This window comes from Fukomys damarensis, unplaced genomic scaffold (genome assembly GCF_012274545.1).
Source record: "Fukomys damarensis isolate Sample0158 unplaced genomic scaffold, DMR_v1.0_HiC HiC_scaffold_30, whole genome shotgun sequence".
Taxonomy (NCBI): Eukaryota; Metazoa; Chordata; class Mammalia; order Rodentia; family Bathyergidae; genus Fukomys; species Fukomys damarensis.
The window spans coordinates 49696575-49716367 of NW_022900942.1; the positions used below are offsets into that span (position 1 = coordinate 49696575).

Here is a 19793-nt window from a genome sequence, read left to right on the forward strand (position 1 = left end):
TATATGTACAATATAAAGAATATTTATAAAATTGAATTTCTGTACATTCATGCTATAGTTTGGATCCAGAATGTATCTCAAAGGCCTATGTGTTGAACACTGTTCCTCAGCTCAGCACTATTAGAAGTTGGTGGAAACCATTAAGAGACCGGGTTGGGGATTTAGCTCTGTGGTAAAGCACTTGCCCAGTATGTATGAGGCTAGGGTTTTGAGCCTCAGCATTGATAAAAACCAAAAATCAAACAAAACAATAGGTGGAGCCTAATAGGCCACTGCTGGATATTTTTTATTAAGATGGTTTTGTAAGTCAAGAAGCCATATCTCATAAGTACATAGATTCCAGGTTTGTTTATTACTTCAGTTCTAACAGCCAGAAACAACCTGCTAAAAGCTTTTCTCACATAAGAATTCTCTAGTTAACCCATGGCATTTAGTATGTTTGCCAAGAAACCTATTTTTAACATGTTTTCCAGGAGCTTTAACTCAGTCATCTGCTTTCTTTCTTTGAGAGCCTCTTCTTTACTCCCCAAGAGAGAGTGTAGATTACAGACCTCCAATACAGCAATTTTTGTATTTAATTGGAAATCAATTTGTTTTTCACCCATGTATTACTTAGATGTATAAAATGTTTTGCTAAGAATTTAATAAAAGTTACCTCATGGAATATGTGGCTGAGGTCTATTATATGCATTAAGGTTCAGTATATATCCATACTAATTTTTATCCTTAGAGTCTTTATTAGATTGAAATGTGTTAATTTACATATACTATTGGTGAGTTTCTTTCTGTTTCTCCTTTCACTTATTCAATGCTTTTACATGTTATTGGGTGTACAAATGTTAATAACTATAATAATTTTATATAGTGGTGTTTCCTACAGTATTGTGAACTGTTTATTCTTAATTTCTTTAATAATCTTTTGTCTGAATTCTGTGTTGTCAGGTACCACAGAGAACATAATTTTTTAAAATATTCATTTGCTAGGTATATATTTTCCCATAACTTTAAACTTTCTTTTAATCACTCTTTATGTTATATAAAAGATATTGCTAGATTTTCACTTTATTATTGAGAACCAAAAATGCACTATAGGTGATATTTTCCATTTACAATAATAAAAATATTAACAAGACCTATTTTTCATTATATTTTATATTTTATGCTTAAGTATATAAATATATACACATTTTCTGTTCTGTTTAATAGGAAGATTTTGACTATAATAATTACTCACTAACACCTTACTTCTATTTTTTTAAGGCATTGTTATGGTTTATATCTAGATGTTCCCTTAAGGCCTCAATACAGTCATAGAGCTTTTTCAGAGGTGGCTAAATCTAGAGCATGTGATGCTGGGATTAAGGGTATGTGATTCCTAAATCAGTCCACTGGTTGGTTTGGCACTGTCCTAATCGGTAGTCTGGATAAAATAAAAGGGGCAGAAAAGACGCTGTTAAGGTTTCCTTGTTGCCTTTGCTACCATGAGGGTGCCGTGAACTGTTCCTCCTCTGCAACACCCCTCTGTCATGTGCCACTCTGCCTTAGAGGCAGCCAATTAGAGCTGAAACCTCTACAAACTGAGAGCTAAATAAACTTTGCCTACTTTAATTTAGGGTGTCCGTGTTTTGTCTCAGGAAGAGAAAAGTAACTAAGACAGATACTATGTATTTGCTCCATACTATGAGCAATACCAAAATTATCCAGGAAGCTTTTCTTCCATTACAATTTATTAACATCTAACTTATAGGCATAAAATTTTCTTCTAAATTTGTATTTATAAGGAATACTTAATATACTTAAATATATACTTATTCCCTGTTCCTGCCCACCATCATGACTTTTACAGTAACACTCTGTCGGCTCAGAAGAGAAGAACATAAGCCTGTTAGTCTATTTTCCCTTTTGCATGTTTTAATATTAGTTCAAAGGCTAATATATTCAAGATCCACTGTCAGTGCTTGGGCCAAGTTCGTCCTGTCATTTTTGTTGGACAATGGCTATTTCCTAGTGTTTTTATCAGGGAGAAATCACAGAAATACTTTCTCACAGTTCTGTGGTGCTCCTAACATTCTGCTGTGGCCTCTATGCTAGAATGGCAGTTTTGGTCTATACATTTTTTTGACTCATATTTTCTTTTATTCTTTCTTTTCTCTGTGTGTGTGTGTGTTCATTCCATTCTTTTCTTGCATGGATTCCCACATTTTAAAAAAATTTTCTATAAATTTGAAATTTCATAGAATGTAATATGAATTTTGGAAGTACAGAGATGACATGCCTAATAGTAACATACTACTATTTCATTTATATACATTATTTTTGTGCACATGTAGGTATTTATGTAATGATATTGTAATTCTAACTTTTAAGTATAAATTATAAACTTTTGTGTCCATCACCACTGAATAATTACATTTCATTGAATAATAAAATTCAATATTTTTATTATAATTTTAATACCAGTTATGACCCTCATGCAATTGTATCTGATATCGTGTTTGACTTTTGAAAATGGAGCTATTATTCACATACCATGGATTCATCTTTTTAAAATGTACAGTTCAAAATTTTTAATATAATCATTAGCTTGTACAACTACTACCAGTACATAATTTTAGAAAACTTCATAACCCCTGTACGAAACCTTATACTGTACTAATATCAGTCTCATTCCATTCCTGCTATACCTAGCTTCTGAGAACTACAGATCTATTTTCTTGCTCATTCTAGAAGTTTCCAATTATAAATAATTGGCTTTTTATTTACCTTCTTTTAATTTAGTATACTATCAAAGGTCTCCACGCCATAAAATGTATAAGTATAGCACTGCTCTTTATGGATAAGTAATACTCCTCTCTATACGCACTCTACATACAATTTGTGCATTTATTAGTAGATGGATATATGTTTCTTTCCACTTTTACATATTATAAATAATGCTGCTGTGAATACTTGAGTACAAGTTTTTGTATGGCGGTGTGCTTTCATTTCTCTTGGTATTGTGATTTAGATAAGGAAGGCTGCTTCGTGTGCTCAAGGTAAGGTTTGTGAAAGGTGATTGGATTATGGGAAGACTGTAATGACTGGCTCTTAGAAGGTGTGCTAGTTAGAGACAGATCATGAGGGATGTGACCTGAAAGGATGCATCTCCCGTCTGAGCTCCTCCCTTTGCTCTTGGCTTCCTGGCTGTGTGATGTGAGCAGCCTTCCTCTTCCTGTCCCTTCCACTCTGCACTTCCTGCCTTGGAACAGCTGACTAGGGACTGAGCCAAAATAAACCTCTCCTTTTAAGTTGCAGGTTTAAAATATTGTCTTCCACTGACAAGAAAGTGACTAAGACACTTGAGTATATTATTGGGAAATGAATTAAAGGGTCATCTTGTAATTGAGTGTGTAACTCTCTTGAGTAATTGCCACAATGATTTCTACAGCAGTAGCCATAATTTACATTATAAATAGCAATATATCAGAACTCCAATTTCTCCACATTCTTTCAACATTTATTATTTTCTGTTTTTATAGCCTTTATTATTATAGATCCTAGTAGATTGGAAGCAGTATCTCACTGTAGATTTTATTTGCATTTCCCTAATGACTAATGACAAGAAGTTTTAGATGTTTGTTATTGGCTACTTGTACACCTCCTTTGGAGAAATATCTATTTGAATATTTCACTCATTTTAATAGTGGGTATTGTTCTTTTTGAAATAGAACTTTATATATCCAGAAACTAAACTTTTTTTTTTTTTTTGGTACCGGGGATTGAACTCAGGACCTTGTCTTTGCAAGGCATGCAGAAGCACTGAGCTATATCCCTGGCCCACAGAAACTAAACTTTTTAAAATGTATGATTTGCAAACACATTTGCCCATTCTTGGGGTTGTGTTTTCTTTGCCCTAGTGTCTTGTAGATTAAATATTTTTTTGTTAAAGTCTAACTATTAAAGTTGCTTGCCTCTTTTGCGTCATATTTGAAAAATCATAAAGGTGCAGTGACATAGGAGGAAACAAACATTTTCTCTCACTCTGCTCTCATGACACAAAATACTTCCGTGGCCCGAGACACTGTGGCTTTTTTTTGCCACACATCACACCATTTGGTCACTGACCTTCTAGGAGACATCAGCTGAATATCCTTTTATCAATTATTTTATTTTTATTTTTATTTTACTGGGGATAGAGCCCAAGGTCTTCCCACTGAATTACATTATTTTTGTATTTTGAGATGGGGTCTCACTACGTTGCTATATTTTCCAGGCTGGGCTCTGTACCACTACAGCTAGCTTGAGTCCTTAATTCAATTCAATTTTATGCTACCTACCTGAGATAGTATCAGATCCCACAGGTTGAGGGCAGAATTCCTAGATGGGCATCCATTTTACATGCAGACTGGAAAGATGCACAGGTAGAAAATCTTACTTCTAGCTAAATGGATACAAACTGAAGTTTCCAGAACACCCTCCTTCAGTTCCATTAATTGGCAAAAGCAGCTCATAAACCTCAGGGGGAAATACTTTATTTACATTTACCCATTAACTACAAAGGATATGATGGCTAATACAAATGAACCATTGCATATAAAAGATATGCAGGGCAAGGTATTTGGGAAGAGGCATGAGATTTTTTGGGTCTTCTCTGCTTGTACCACTCTTCAGAGGTTTTCTTGCATTTAGGTATTTGAAATCTCTTATATTTTAGGTTTTTATCGAGGCTTGATTGATTAAATCATTGGCCACTTGTTATCGTTATCAACTCAACCTTTAACCCCTTTCTTTTCCAAGAAGTTTAGTGGCGGGAATGCCGGGTCCAAGCTTCCAGTCACACGGTTAGATTTCTCTATCAGCCAGTTCCCATCTGAGTATATCCAGGAGCCCACCGACAGTAATTTATTGCAAAAAATACTCTCTCATAACCCAGGAAATTCCAAGACATCTTGAAGCTATGTTCCAAGGACTGGGAACAGATCAATTATTATATCACACAAGATCACAAAATTTTACATTCCCTTTCCTCTAGGAATTGTATGGTTTTAGCCCTTACCTTTCAGTCTATGAATAGTTTTGAGTTAATTTCTGTATGTTTCAGATGGGCTCCAAATTCATTCTCCTAATTGTGGATATCCAATTGTCCCAGCATTACCTGTGCAAAAAATATTATATTTTCTCATTGATTGTCATTGGAAAACATGTCAAAATCAGCTGATGGTGGATACGACTTTTTTCCTGGAATCTGAATGGACTCCCATCAATCTGCATTCTCACGTTGATGAAAGAATCACACTATACTCAATTAGAATAGAATTATACTAATTTTTGAGGTCAGGAAATATGAAAACTTTGCTATTTTTCAATATTACTTTGGTGAATACAGGTCCCTTTCCATATGAATTTTAAGATCAGTTTAATAGCAAAGAAAAAACACTTGGCATTTTTCTACTAATTGGTTGAATCTATAGATCAACTTAGGGGAGTTTGGCATCTTAATTAGATTATATCTCTAATCCATTAACGGGATGCCTTTTTATTTATGTAAATCTTGTTTAGTTGTTTTCAACATACGAGGTATGATAAAAACATGCAGCATGTATTTGAATTTTTAAAAATCAATGCAATAAAAGGTAAATTGCCCTCCCTCAAAGTACGTTCCTTCATTTTGAACACACTTATCCTATCAGACTGGCCATGTTTCAAAGGAGTTCTGGAACTTATTTTTCATGACTGTCTTTAGGTGCATTTTCATGGCTGAACTGATGTCCTGAATTGACTCAAACTATTTACCTTTGACAGTTATTCTTTGGGGAAGAGCCAGAAGTTGCACAGTGCCAGACACAGTGAATAAGGTGGATGAAGAGACATCATTATGCTTTTATTAGTCTGTCTTTCTATCGAATAGCACAAGGCAGCAACAGCCAATAAATTTTTTTTTTAATTGAGTTTATTGGTACATTTAGGGATACAGTACAGTTACATTCATTGTTGGGATCATGTACCTTTACATGGCAAGTCTTGATTCTCATTTTTTTCCCCTTACCTCTGCCCTCCCTTCACCCCCTCCTCCCCTCCCCATCTACAAACACTTTATTTTCATCTTTTCATTCTCTCACATTTTTTTCTTTTCCCTTTTTGTTCTTCCCCTAGCAGCCAATAAATTTTTAATTATGCCTCATAAAGACATTAAATAATACTTCCAAACCTGCTTCAGAAATTGACAAAAATGATGGGATAAACGCATGCAAAGTGATGGATGGGAAAGTATTTTGAGAAGATGTCAATGTGTCCTTTACTTTTAAATATATTTTTTAAAAATAAACATTCACCGTATTTTTCAATAACCCCAATGTATATGCACCTTCTCTCCATCTTCTATTCACAGTTTCTAGTATGAATAACTGCATTAGTGTTTGTTACGCCTTTTATCTAGATGTCCCCCTAAAGCCTCATGAAGTCATAGGTGAGTTTTTTTTAAGGTGGCTGGATTAGGGTGTGTAAATGTAGATTAAAATTGATGCTGGGACTAACTGTGTGATGTTAGGCTTAAGTATGTAATGCTGGGGTTAAGGACATCCCATGCTCACAGCCTGCATGGAATCTATAAAGGGAGAGATAGAAGACGGTCTTCTGCTGGTTCTGCTTGCTACTTGCTGCCTTCTGACTGACAAGCCATGAACTGTGATGCCCCTCTGCCATGCCACCCTGCCTTGGAGCCAACCAACTGTGGACTAAAACCTCTGCAAACTGTGAGCTGAAATAAACCCTTTCTCCTTTGGTTTAGGATGTTGGGTATTTTGTCTCAGCAATGAGACAATGTTTATGCTCCAGTATTGACACACTAATATGAATTAAAGTTCACAGTTTATCTTAGCCTTCATTCACTTTGTTTTTTTGGTACCGGCGATTGAACTCGGGTCCTTGCGCTTGCAGGGCTGGCCACCGAACCGCTGAGCTAAATCCCTGGTCCTCTTAGTCTTTATTCTTTGTGATGTACAGTCATGTGGGCTTTGAAAATGTGTGGTGTTCTCCTACTTCTCAACTTTTTTCCACCTTGAATATGAAAAGAAGGCTGGAGGAACTTGAGTTGAGTATTTCCCCCTATGATTTAGTTCTAATAAAGAGATTACAAAGGGAGCTGGAGGAAAGCAGAAAACTTCAGGTACAATAAGTGGTCATTTTACCCTTGCCGCCTACTAGATATTTCTGTAATCCTTATTTTAAGTACTTAAGGGAACTCCTAAGGACAAATGTAACGAAAGTATGCATGACTATCCAGAGACTGATTACCCAGAATTTTTTATTGTCAAGCTAGCTCACAGTCAGCCTCCAGCAGTTCATTTGGAGCTGGCAACTGGGCTTAAACTTGCCTTCCTACTCAAGCAGAGTCTCAAGGTTAGTGTGAAGCTTTCTCCAACTGGTCTTCACTTCAGCAACTTCTGCTCCCACTAAAGCATGATTCTCTGTGTTTGCTCTACTTCTGGTTTGGGGAAATGTCCATTACGTCTTAACCTTAATTCCCTGGTGTTTCTAACAGGTGTTGAATTTAAGGTCACTATTTGTCTTTTTATGACAACATTGGTGACTTTCAAAGTTTTTACAGATCACAGCATAACTAAAACTTTCAACCTGATTTATTTCAAACATCAATTAAGTTGCTCTTTATGGACTGTATTTTGTTTGTCTTTGTGTTTTGCATGTAATGAATTTCTTGTTGAACACTACACACTTAAAATAATATATAAACATATCTCAGAAATACTACCGGTTTAGTAATTAAGTGAATATCAATAATTCAAGTTACATAAGCGTTTTTATTACCCAGTTCATTCAGAAGTTTTGTTTACTATGGTCTTTTAAGTGTGAAAAGGCACTATGCCTAAAACATGTAACTCACTTCAATTTATCTTAATGAAAATAGACTTATCAAAAAAGCCAACAATCATCAGAGTCTTCAGTGAGTCATAATCTTCGTGGTGGAAGACTTTGCCTCAGTGCTTATGGGTGTTGGTTGGTCAATAAGGCGATTGCTGAAGTTTAGGGTGGCTGTAGCAATTTCTTAAAATGATAACAGCAAAATTTTCTGGATTTTGATTAACTTCCTTTTACAAAAGATGATAGTATTTGATGGGTAGCATTTCATCCACAGTAACATTTCTTTCAAAATTAGAATCAACCATCTAAAACCCTGCTCCTGTTCTATCAAGCAAATATATGTAAAACTCTTAAGTGCTATGTTGTTATTTTGACATTGTTCATAGAATCTTCACCAGGGGTAGATTCCGGCTGAAGGAGCCACTTTCTCTGCTTATTCATGAGAAGCAGCTGCTCATCTGCTCAAGCGTTGCTACATACTTACAGCCATTTAGTCACATATTTCATCTCCACTTCTATTTCTGGTGCTTTTGCTATTTTTAACACATGTAATTACTTCTTCCACTGAAGCCCTGGTTACCTCAAAGTCATCCATGAGAACTTCAATGGATTTCTTCCAAACTCCTGTTAAGTTTGGTACTTTTTACATCCTTTATGCATCCTAAATGTTCTTAGCGGTATCTAGGATGTTGAATCATTTCCAGAGTTCTAAGTTGTTTGCCCAGATCTATCAGAGTAATCATTGTTTGAGGCAGCTATAGTCTTATGAAATATAATCCTTAGAGAATAAGACTTAAACATCAAAACTACTCCTTGACCCAATGACTGCTTTCCTAACTGATATGAAAGCAACACTAACCTTATTGCATCTGTCAGGGCTCTTGGTAAGCTGCGCATTCTCAGTGAGCAGTAATATTTTGAAATAAATCTCCCACCTCCCCAAGCAGCAGGTCTTACTGGGGGACATAAAATATTCAGGAAGTAGTGTTGTAAACAGATGTATTGTCATCCAGGCTTTGTTGCTCCGTTTAGAGAGCACAGACAGAGGAAATTTAGTGTCATTCTTAAAGGCCTTAGGATTTTCAGAATGGTAAACATACATTGGCTTCACTTACAGTTCCCAGCTCCGTTAGCTCCCAAAAGGGTCAGTTTGTTCTTTGAAGCTTTGAAGCCAGGCTTTGACTTCTTCCCCTTCAAAGTCTTAAATGACATCTTGTTTCAATAAAATGCCATTTCATCTACATTAGCCATCTGCTTTGCAGTCTCCTCTCTTTCATTAACTATCTTAGCTAGACCATCAGAAAACTTGCTGCAGCTCTGCCATCAGCACTTGAGGCTTCACCGTGGATACTCACGTTGTGGAGCCAGCTTCTTTCCTTACAACTGACATTTAAGCATTGTTCAGACTTTCCTCCTATAGATGCCTTACTTCTCTGACGCTTGATATAACTAAGTGTTAGAGCCTTTCTCTGGATTAGGCCATTGCTTAGGGAATGCTGCAGTTCACTTGATTTTCTTTCCAGACCACTAAGACTTTCTCCATATCATTAATAGTATTGTTTTGCTTTCTTGTCATTTGTGTATTCACTGCAGTAAAACCTTCAATTTGCTTCAAGAACTTACTCTTTACAGTCACAACAGGATGACTATTCAGTGCTAGAAGCCTGCTTTCTGACTATTTTGGCTTTCCTCATAAAGTTAATCATTTCTAGCTTTTGATTTGCAGTGAGACACTTGTGACTTACTCTTTCATTTGTATGGTTAGAGGCCACTGTAAGGTTGATAATTGGCCTAATTTCAATATTGCGTCTCGGGGAATATGGAGGCCATAGGAGGTGAAGAGAGATGGGAGAAGGGTCAGCCGGAACACAGCATTTATTAAGTTTACTGTTCTAAATGGGAACACTTTGTGGTGCCCCCAGATAAATATGACTGTGACAGAAGAGATCACTGATCACAGGTCATCATGACAGATAATAATAAAAAAAATTTGAAACAGTGACAGAATGACGTAAATGTGATACAAAGACATAAAGTAAACAAATGTTGGAAAAATGGTACCAGTGGACTTGCTTGACACAGGGTGGCCACAAATTTTCAATGTGCAAAAATACAATGTCTAAAAAGGACAATAAAACAAAGTATAGCAAAACAAGGTATATCTGTAATGTGATAATTGTGGACATGGAATTCTCTTCCCCCAAATTTTGTTTTCATTGCTGATTTTTGTAGCTGTTCATTGAATGGTTTAGTCTTTTAGTAACTGTCTTAGTCACTTTCCTGGTTGCTGGGACATAATACCTGACACTCAGAACCCGAAGGAAGAGACATTTATTTTGGTCCGCTGTTTGTAGAGATTTTGGTCCATAGTCAGTTCCAAGCCAGAATGGCATAAGGGAATGGGTCAGGGGGAGGAAAGCTGCTTACTTCATGACATTCAGTAAACAGAACACAAGGGCAGGAGCAGGGAAGGGAGATAACACGTTCTTGAGTATAAAGCCCTGTGAAAGGCCTCTTCTCACCAAACTCTACCTCCAAAGGGCAAGTCCACTTGTAATGCCCTCATAATCCAAAGACCTTTCAAAAGCCCCACCTATAAGCGCCTGACCTTTAAACGGGAACACCTAGCTATAAATCATAACAGTAACTTTTTGGACTTTGTTTTTTTTTGTTTTTTTTTTTTTGTCATATGGGAAAGTGAAGTTCATACTCAGTTGGTTTAGTGATCAATTGATGATTGAACAAATGTTTCTTTAAATGACTGGAACAAATAAATCTAGTCTGTGTTGGTCTATGTGCCTGTCAGTGTAGACCTTCAGCAACCACCCAAGGAGCTGATAGCTCTGCTCCTTAAAAGATTTTCTTCCTGCTCGTATGGCCTCCCAGTCAACCAGAGATGACAGTTTCGGACTTTCTTATGTTTTTCTTGATCATGCACATAACTTTGTAAGTGGAATTTTCCAGAGAATGACCAGCTATGTCTAAAAATGACAATTCTTTAGAAATGGGGTTTTAAAAATATTCTCTCTTCTGCTTGATGTGGTGTCAGAAAAGTTGCCTTTTATTTGTCAGGGCTCTGTGCACCTGGAGAGTCAGGGATGGAACTAAGGAAAGTTAAAATTGTATTCTTCCAAAATTTATCTGTCCTTTTTAAATAAACGCTCCCTGGGTTGCTGATATGTTATTTTGGTACAGGTCCACTGTCCCAAGAGTGTTAATTTTGACAACTTTACCTCTTTTTTCATCTTTGTATTTGCAGAATGATGGAACTTCAGTTCTCCTTACTTCATCATGTCCTTCGAAATCTGTGCTTAGCTTCTATTTTATTGCTTTTGTTTCTAGATAAGTACTCAAAATTGAAATTTCCGGGAGCACAGAATATGAGCATTGGTGTACTGCTTTCCATAAATGTACCAAAGCATCAGCGCTGTGTCCGTCAGTGTTATTCCAACATACTGTATCTTATTTAAGCATTTTTAAATAGCTAACATATGAACTATAACATGACCTAATTCCAAAATATTCTGTTTTCATTTTTATTACCAGAGAATACATAATTTTCATGTATTCACTCAATTTTTGATTTTTTTTCTCATTTCTCTCTTCTTATGATGAATTTGCTTCTGTTGTGATTTTTATCTTGTATTAATGAAAACTGAAGCATTCACGTATTATTTCTTTTTGTGCCATATGTAGTTAAAATACTTGCCCAAGCCTGTCTCACAAATGTCTGTCTTGATTCAAAGATAATAAAATTACCCTTTTTGATGTCATTAAAGTATTGAAATAAGGTATAATTGTGCTATATTCCATTTCTGTTTTACTATAATTTCAGTTCTGTAATTGGTCAGGAACTTACTTTGATATATTAATTTACCGACACAGTGGCTTTGAGGAGCACCTGCTAGTGGCTTACTATGTAAGAGACAGTACCCTTATGTGTGTATTCTTAATAATAAGTACAAGGAAGTTGGGCCTGGACATATATTTAGAGCTCCTGTTAATTGGGTTGGTATATCCTGAGTGAATTTCTCTAACGCTTACGTAGTTACAGTTACATATGTATTTTGTATTTTGACTTCATCAGATTACCCCAGATTATTGTCAAAGTAACCATATTAATTTACAGAGCCACATCAATTCTAATCGCTCCATTTTCTGGCTACCACTTGATATTGCTAGATTTGTAAATTACTGAAAATCTTCATGCTTTTTGACTGTATCTAGTAATGATCTCAATTTCAATTTTCTTGTCTTGTGGCCATCAACACTTGGGCATATTTTGGAATGTAAGCCTAATCTGAAGGAGTGAATAAAAATAAAACTCAAAAGAGAGTACAATAGTCTAAATTATGGGAGAAACTCATTATCACTACTGCCGAAATTAAAGGAAAGGATCAGAGAAAGAACCTGAAATTTTAGATACTATGTACAATTTCAAAACCTGGGAAAGTAGGGCATTTGTTTCCAATACCATTTCCTCTCCAATGCTTGGCATTTGAGAACAAGCCCACACTTGCAGGCTGACTGGTTTATTGAGCATTTATTTATACTTTTCACGAGGATTTCCTCATATATTTACCTTTAATGTTTTTGTCTACCCATTTAGATTTTCATTTTTCATCAGTATTAAAGCTTAGCTAAAAATAATATTTATATTCTGAATGTTATTTCTGACAATATTTGAATAAATCAAAATATTTTCTTATATTTTTTTAAGTTTAATAATGTTTATGGTACAAAATGGTTCCTTCACATGTTTTGTTATTTGGGAAGGGTACCTTAAAAATTTCAAGTACCTTGGGCTAGGGATTTGACTCATTGGTTCTGCTGCCTGCCTTTTAAGCACAAAGTCCTAAATTCAATCCCTGGTGAAAAAAAAGAAAAGAAAAAGAAAAAAAACTTTCAAGTAACTTTTAATTATGTGTGATTAATTTCCAGTTGTATAGGAAATTGGTTAGATAATACAGCTAGTTTCTACTTGTTGATTTTCCAGTTGTGCTGTTGCCTTGGATAGTTTTACTCTTCATGAAATTATATTACCTTTAAAATTTAAAAATAGTATTTTTGTGCCATTTTCATTTATATTAATTTCCCTCATATTTTGTGTATCATTTAGTTAGTCTGAATTGTATATGGCTTACATAAATGATGTTGAGCTAAAATTTTTTCCCAGTGTTTTAAAATTCCTCTTTGTGCTAAGAAATACATTCTTTTCTAATATGATATATTATTACACACATAAATATTTCTTCATTACCAATTGTATATTTAGTTATAAAATATATTATTGTAGTAAGGTTCTAGATTTCTTTATGTTTTTAATACATCATTTTTTATTTATAAAAATATGTATATTTTATTTACAATTATTTTCTGTATTATTTTGGGAGTTTAGATTATTTATATAGACATTATTACTTCATTAGTACTTTTGTTAATTTTATAATTTTCAATATTTTCTTATCATTTCTTGCATATTTGGTAAATGTTTGACATTAATTTACTTTTATTTTATTCTTTAAGGTGTTCTGGCATTTAAATATTCTTAGTGAAATTATTAAGAAATATTAGCACCAAATATTCTTCAAGTATTTAAACCTTATATTCATGTATATAAAATATTTTAATGCCTTTAAATAATACATTTTACCTAATAAATTATATACATCCAACACTCAATCTTAGACTTATAATTTCATGGATTTTTATCTCTTCTTGAAGCTCATAATAGACTTATACAGTATCCACTATGCTTTCTTCTTTTCTTTAATGTATTTTGAGATTCCCCATTGTTATTCCATGTATTTGCTCATTCTTTTTCACTAATCAGCATTATATCATTGCAAGATTTTAAACTACTTTTTACAAATAATTGTTCTAGTGTTTTGCATTTAGTTGTGTAAGTTGTGTTTCTACTCTTTTGAATAAGACTAACTACCATTTTGTGATGCTATTCTATGTGGATCTATACTTCCATTTCTTTTGGATCAAAACTCAGGAGTAATGTTGCTGCATGGTAAAGTAGATATATTTCATTTCAAGCTGTCAAAAATAGATTTGAGAAATTTGAAATACTTCAAAGACTACGAAATAAAATATAAAATTCTCTTTCTCTGAACTCTGTCTTTCTAAAGGTGATCTGTCCTAACAGTTTCTCGATCTCCAAATTCTACACACACCCACACATCTATTTCTCAGCCATTACATATATTCTCTGTGTAGAAGACAAAAAGTGATGACAAAACTGGCATATAAATCTCTGTTTTGCCATTTCTGCTTAACATTTTAGTTTGGGATACCTTCTATATCAGCTCATAATCATTTATTTATCTGTTTGGTTTTAATAGCTTCATACTATTGAGAATATCTTTTTGTGTAAGAGTTAAACTAACTTCTTTAGCTGAAAAAAATATGAAGATGTTCTATGATGGGTTTGGCCAATATTTGTATGATGGTTGTTTTTTTTAAAAAAAGACAGAAGTTTCCCAATAAAGTTGTTTTGTCCATTTTGTTGCCAAACTTAAAACTATATATAACTATGCTCTGAAGTATTTGCATTTCTGTGTGTGTGTGTGTTTTTTTTTTAAAGACAATGCCGCATCACAAGAATTGGTCCTGGTTGGTGCTCCTAAAGAAGCTGGTGAAATTTTTCATGAAAATAAAATGACAAATACTGAAGGTGAGGACTGAATGGAAATCACATAGGACACTATAAAAGCTATGCTTATATTTACTTATTAGTTTAATATATTAATAATGAATTTTTATTACAATAATCTATATATTACCATTAGCAAAGAAATGGTAACTACTGTTAAGAATACAATATTGTAAAATATCCATAATATATTATTAATATCCAGTCTGAGCTTGTAAGATTTATATAATGTTAGAAATGAATTAATTTTTAAGCATTTTTAATCACTTGTGTTATGTCTGGCAGGTGCCACCATACATAGACCCTTTCCAGTTCACCAAAAAAATGTTTCCTAGAAGAAAAAAAGGACTGTTTCAGGGCCACTACATCTCAAATGAAGACATTGTTTAGTGACAATATATAACTGTTATCTCTGAAAGTGTTTCCAATACTGTATGTGGACAGAGGTGGAAAAAGATCAGTACATATATATTTCATTTCTGGCTATTTATACTAATTTCCTCTCAGATCGTTCTGGTGGATAATTATTTTATTTATAAAAAATTAAATTATGATTTTGAGAAATTCAATGCTTGGATTTTAATTGAACAGAGTAAAGTTTGATTAAGTGATTATAATAACTTTTTTCACCTATTTCTGTCCAATAGACATCTTGAATAGAATTTTACCATTTTGATTTTGTGTTTATTGTCTATAGTTATAGGTGACAATTAATTTTGGACAGATTTTTAAATAGCAGGTGAATGATATATGAAACAAATCATGGCATATCCATGTGCTAAAGTATAGAGATATCTAGGAAAAGGCTCCTACAGGAAACGTATTATCTACCACACCAAAGAAAATATAAATATACACAACAATCTATACAATTCAACAGAAAACAGTGGTTAAATGAAGTAGGAACAGAATATACAAGGCAGCACATACCAAATGAATACCATGGATAAGAAATATTTTCAGTGCTTTGAAGAAACACTATTTGAATAGTCCCCAAGACATTAAGATAAATATTAATGATAAGAATATATTTGAACTGAATCATGAAGGATGCATTTGTGTATGAAAAGAAAGTAGGAGTAGATTTATGCAAGCAGAATGCATGTGTCAAGTAATAATGGGAAAGCAGTAACTCAATATATGAGAATGATAGTTGATTTTGATGATAACAGGGAGAATTCACACACATGCAGATAGTTCTTCAGTATAAACCTAGAAATTGCTAAAGTACAGACATGGAACATTGTGTATTTTGAGCTCAAGTAGGTGAACTTTATTTCTTTATTTCTATGTCTCTGTTCCTAAATACATTTGACAGTAATTTTATGTGACCAAATGCTTTGGTTTCAGAGTCTAAGCATGACTTGCAAAATTATTGGCTATAAGAGAAAATACAGAATCTGATAGTTTTATTATTGTAGTTCAGACTTATAGTAGGTAACAAGCACCTGATCTAAGGGGGATCAATGAATATGAAAGGGATTGGAAAAATATTACAAGGATATTACAGAGATTACAGAACTATTGCAAAGGAATTAAGATTTGGTGTCTAAGTTCCTTTAGGAATAGACTAGTCCTTATAGATAGATTGAGGGGCTTGAATGAAAAATGGAGGATTCAAAGATGATTTAGCTGTTGCAAATTTTCTTAACACCAAAAGAGTTGTAAGAAAGGAAAGAAGACTGAGTGAGATGAACATGAGTTCAATATTATAGATATTGTATTTGTAAATGAGCTGAACCTTTCAGGACTACCTCTGACTTGCTGACCTCGGCAACATCCAAATGTTTAAACCAAATAGATTGGGGGCAAGAATTGGGATAAGCAAAAGCTGTGTGTTGCAACATCTTGGTTGTCTATCACTTTAATATGTCAAGTATTTTTAGTCTTCTCTGTGAATCAGGCACAGTTATTGCCACCTGTAAAGTGTTAGATCCTCTCACCTTGACACTCCCCCTAGATACCTCCCTTTGGTTTTTTTTTTTCTACCACTAGATCTGATCATAACAAATGTTTCTTTTTGTCTGTAGCCTTTCTTGATTTGGTATCTTGGCTTACTGATGTGAATGTCTTTACTTCCTCATCAACTTCTCAATGGGTGCATTCTATTAACACACACACACAGGAGCACACAAAATTTACCTGGCTAAGAAATGGAAATATTAGCCTCCTACAGTCTAGTTTTAACTGTCATTTTTTTCTCTCATCCCGCACAAGATCCTGCAAGTTCAGATTCCCCTTCCCTATCATCAATGCTATGATGGGGATAGGAAATAATTTCTTTGTCTTGGTTGTCAATTTCTTTTTTCTGTTTTATTTTTCCTATGCCAGGGATCAAAATCAAGACCTCACTCTTGTGAGTCAAGCAGTGGCACCATAGAGTTAAATCCCCAGCCCCTTGTATTAATTTCTTTAGTTGTCATATTTATAAGGAATATGAAGAGAAGCATGCAAGGAAGTTAGAGAAAGTTATTAAACAAAGAGCATACTTCAAGGAAGGGTTCTCTATAATGTATTGCAGTACAGAGTAAGAAGAGGAAGATGAGGAGGATACATACAAGCCTATTGAATTTTGTCACTAGAGTATGGTTAGTGATTTTTTGGTGGGGAGTAATGGGGATCAGACTCAGGTCCTTGCGCTTGTGAGGAGGCAGGTGGCAGTACACTAGTGAGCTAAATCCCTGGCCCTAGTCATCTTTTTATAAAACTAAATTTTAAGGTAAGATTGAAAATAATAAAATACACTCATTTTAGGTACACAGGTCAATGACTTTAATATCTATGCACACCCATTTAGACACAAATTCTAATAGGATGTAGACACTGCTTCCCTTCCAGAGGGTCCTTCAGACCCCTTTCTATTCAATATCACTTCACCTCCTCTTGAAAATCACTGATAGGAAAGCGGTTGGCTTGGACTTCAGCTCTCCCTCCACCATCCAGGCCCCATCTATGGGCCTACCTAGCAGCTCCTTTCCCTGTGGGTGCCATTGATTGCTCGAGACACAGAGCCAAGAGGGTAGCCCTGCGGATGCCACTGAGCACCGGCTCCCCACATCCCCCGGCTCTCAGATCCCCTGATTGTGCCAGTCCTTGGATGCACTCTACAGAAGCATGGCTGGGTATAAAAGGTGGTGATCGATCCTATTGTGTTCCTGATTGTATCAATAGGGATAAATGATAGGGATTGGTTTGATGAGTTTTCTTAATTATGAAAATGAGAATGTCTATAAGTCATTAGAGAATCAAAGGCTGGGACACAACAATATCAGAAAGATTTAATGACTAAGAGATTGAATCAAGGGCAACCCAAGAGCAAAAATAAAGAAGAGAAAACACTTAAGCAAGCCACAAAGACAGACTTCCAGTTCACCAATGGCAAGCAGTAGGGCAAAGGAGGATGAAAAGTCTGATAGTGAACCTCCAGGACACTCAGAACTCACCACACAGAAAGTAAAAAAACCCATGAATCAAGCTCTAGAAAAATTCAAAACAGAAATAATTTCTCAGATAACCATAGAGATGGTGAGCAAAATTAAAGACATGATTCGAGACTTCAAACAGAAACTGACAAAAAAATAGATGAGCTCAGGAACATAATAGAAACCATGAAGGCCCAGATAAGAAAGAAATGGAAACAATGAATGTCCAACAGAGGAAAGAAATGGAATCCATTTAACAAATTCAAACAGATATCCAGGAGATTAAAAACTCTATTGAAAGTGTTTGCAACAGAATAAAAGATGGGGAAGATAGAATCTCAGATATAGAAGATAGGATCACAGTGACTGGGAAAAGAGAGGTCTCTTAAAAACAGTAAGGGATCATGAGAAATCGATCCAACAAAGAAAAAAAGATGGGGAAGATAGAATCTCAGATATAGAAGATAGGATCACAGACAGTGACTGGGAAAAGAGAGGTCTCTTAAAAACAGTAAGGGATCATGAGAAATCGATCCAACAACTCCTGGATGATGCAAAGAAGAATAACATAAGATTAACAGGAATCCATGAAGTAGCAGGAAAAAATGCAAATGATTTTAAAAAGCTGTTCACAGAATTAATGACAGAAAAACTCCCAAAACAAAGGGGAAGAATTTGACATACAGATGAGTGAGGCGTATAGGACTGCAACTAGCCACAATAAAAAAAATAAATAAACCTACACCTAGACATATAATATTCCTGGATGATGCAAAGAAGAATTACATAAGACTGACAGGAATCCATGAAGTAGCAGGAAAAAATGCAAATGATTTAAAAAAGCTGTTCACAGAATTAATGACAGAAAAACTCCCAAAACAAAGGGGAAGAATTTGACATACAGATGAGTGAGGCATATAGGACTGCAACTAGCCACAATAAAAAAAATAAATAAATCTACACCTAGACATATAATAATCAAGATCCCAGAAATCCAACAGAAGAACAAAATACTACAAGCAGTAAGAGAAAAGAAATAAATCACATGCAAAGGAAAGCCCATTAGAATCACGGCATACTTTTCAACACAAACCCTTAGGTCAAGGAGAGCCTGGAGTGAGGTATTCCAAGTCGTAAAAGAAAATAACCTCCAACCTAGACTGATGTATCCTGCAAAACTCTCTTTCAAAATAGATGGGGAAATAAGATACTTCCACGACAAAGAACTCCTGAGAAACTACATGAATACCAAACCAGCACTACAAGGAATTCTAAACAATATCCTAGAAAAGGACAATGAAGATCACAACACCATGAGGCCCAACAGAGTAAATCAAATAGTCAAGGCAAGAAACTAAAAGGAGAGGGCAAAAATTAAAAAGAGTCAATAAAAGGACAATAACATAACAATAAGTCAGTATATATCAGTTATAACTATCAATGTTAATGACCTCAATTCACCAATCAAGAGAAATAGACTGGCAAAATGGAATAAGAAACAAAATCCAACAATATGTTGTATACAAGAAACACACCTAAGCACTAATACAATTGTAGTGGAGGATCTAAAATACCCCACTATCACAAATAGATCATCTAGGCAAAAACTCAACAATGAAATACTAGAATTGAACCAAGCTTTTGAACACATGGACTTATTAGACATCCATAGAGGGTTCCACCCCACAAAACTGGAATATACATTCTGTTCAGCTGCACATGGGTCATTTTCCAAGATAGATCACATACTAGCTCACAGAACAGGTATGAATAAATGCAAAAGAATCAAAGTGATTCCCTGTATATTATCAGATCACAGTGCAATAAAGCTGGAGATCAATAGCATAAGAAAC

The 19793-nt window shown here is 34.7% G+C and overlaps 1 protein-coding gene across 1 annotated transcript in view; it reads left to right on the plus strand.

The window, feature by feature from the left end:
- Ccdc178 (coiled-coil domain containing 178) overlaps positions 1-19793 on the plus strand; it is a 373788-nt gene that overhangs the window by 21643 nt on the left and 332352 nt on the right. Inside the window, exon 3 of the mRNA XM_033757579.1 lies at positions 14450-14539. Within this exon, the coding sequence (XP_033613470.1) occupies positions 14450-14539 (90 nt within the window). The remainder of the gene's footprint in view (positions 1-14449; positions 14540-19793) is intronic.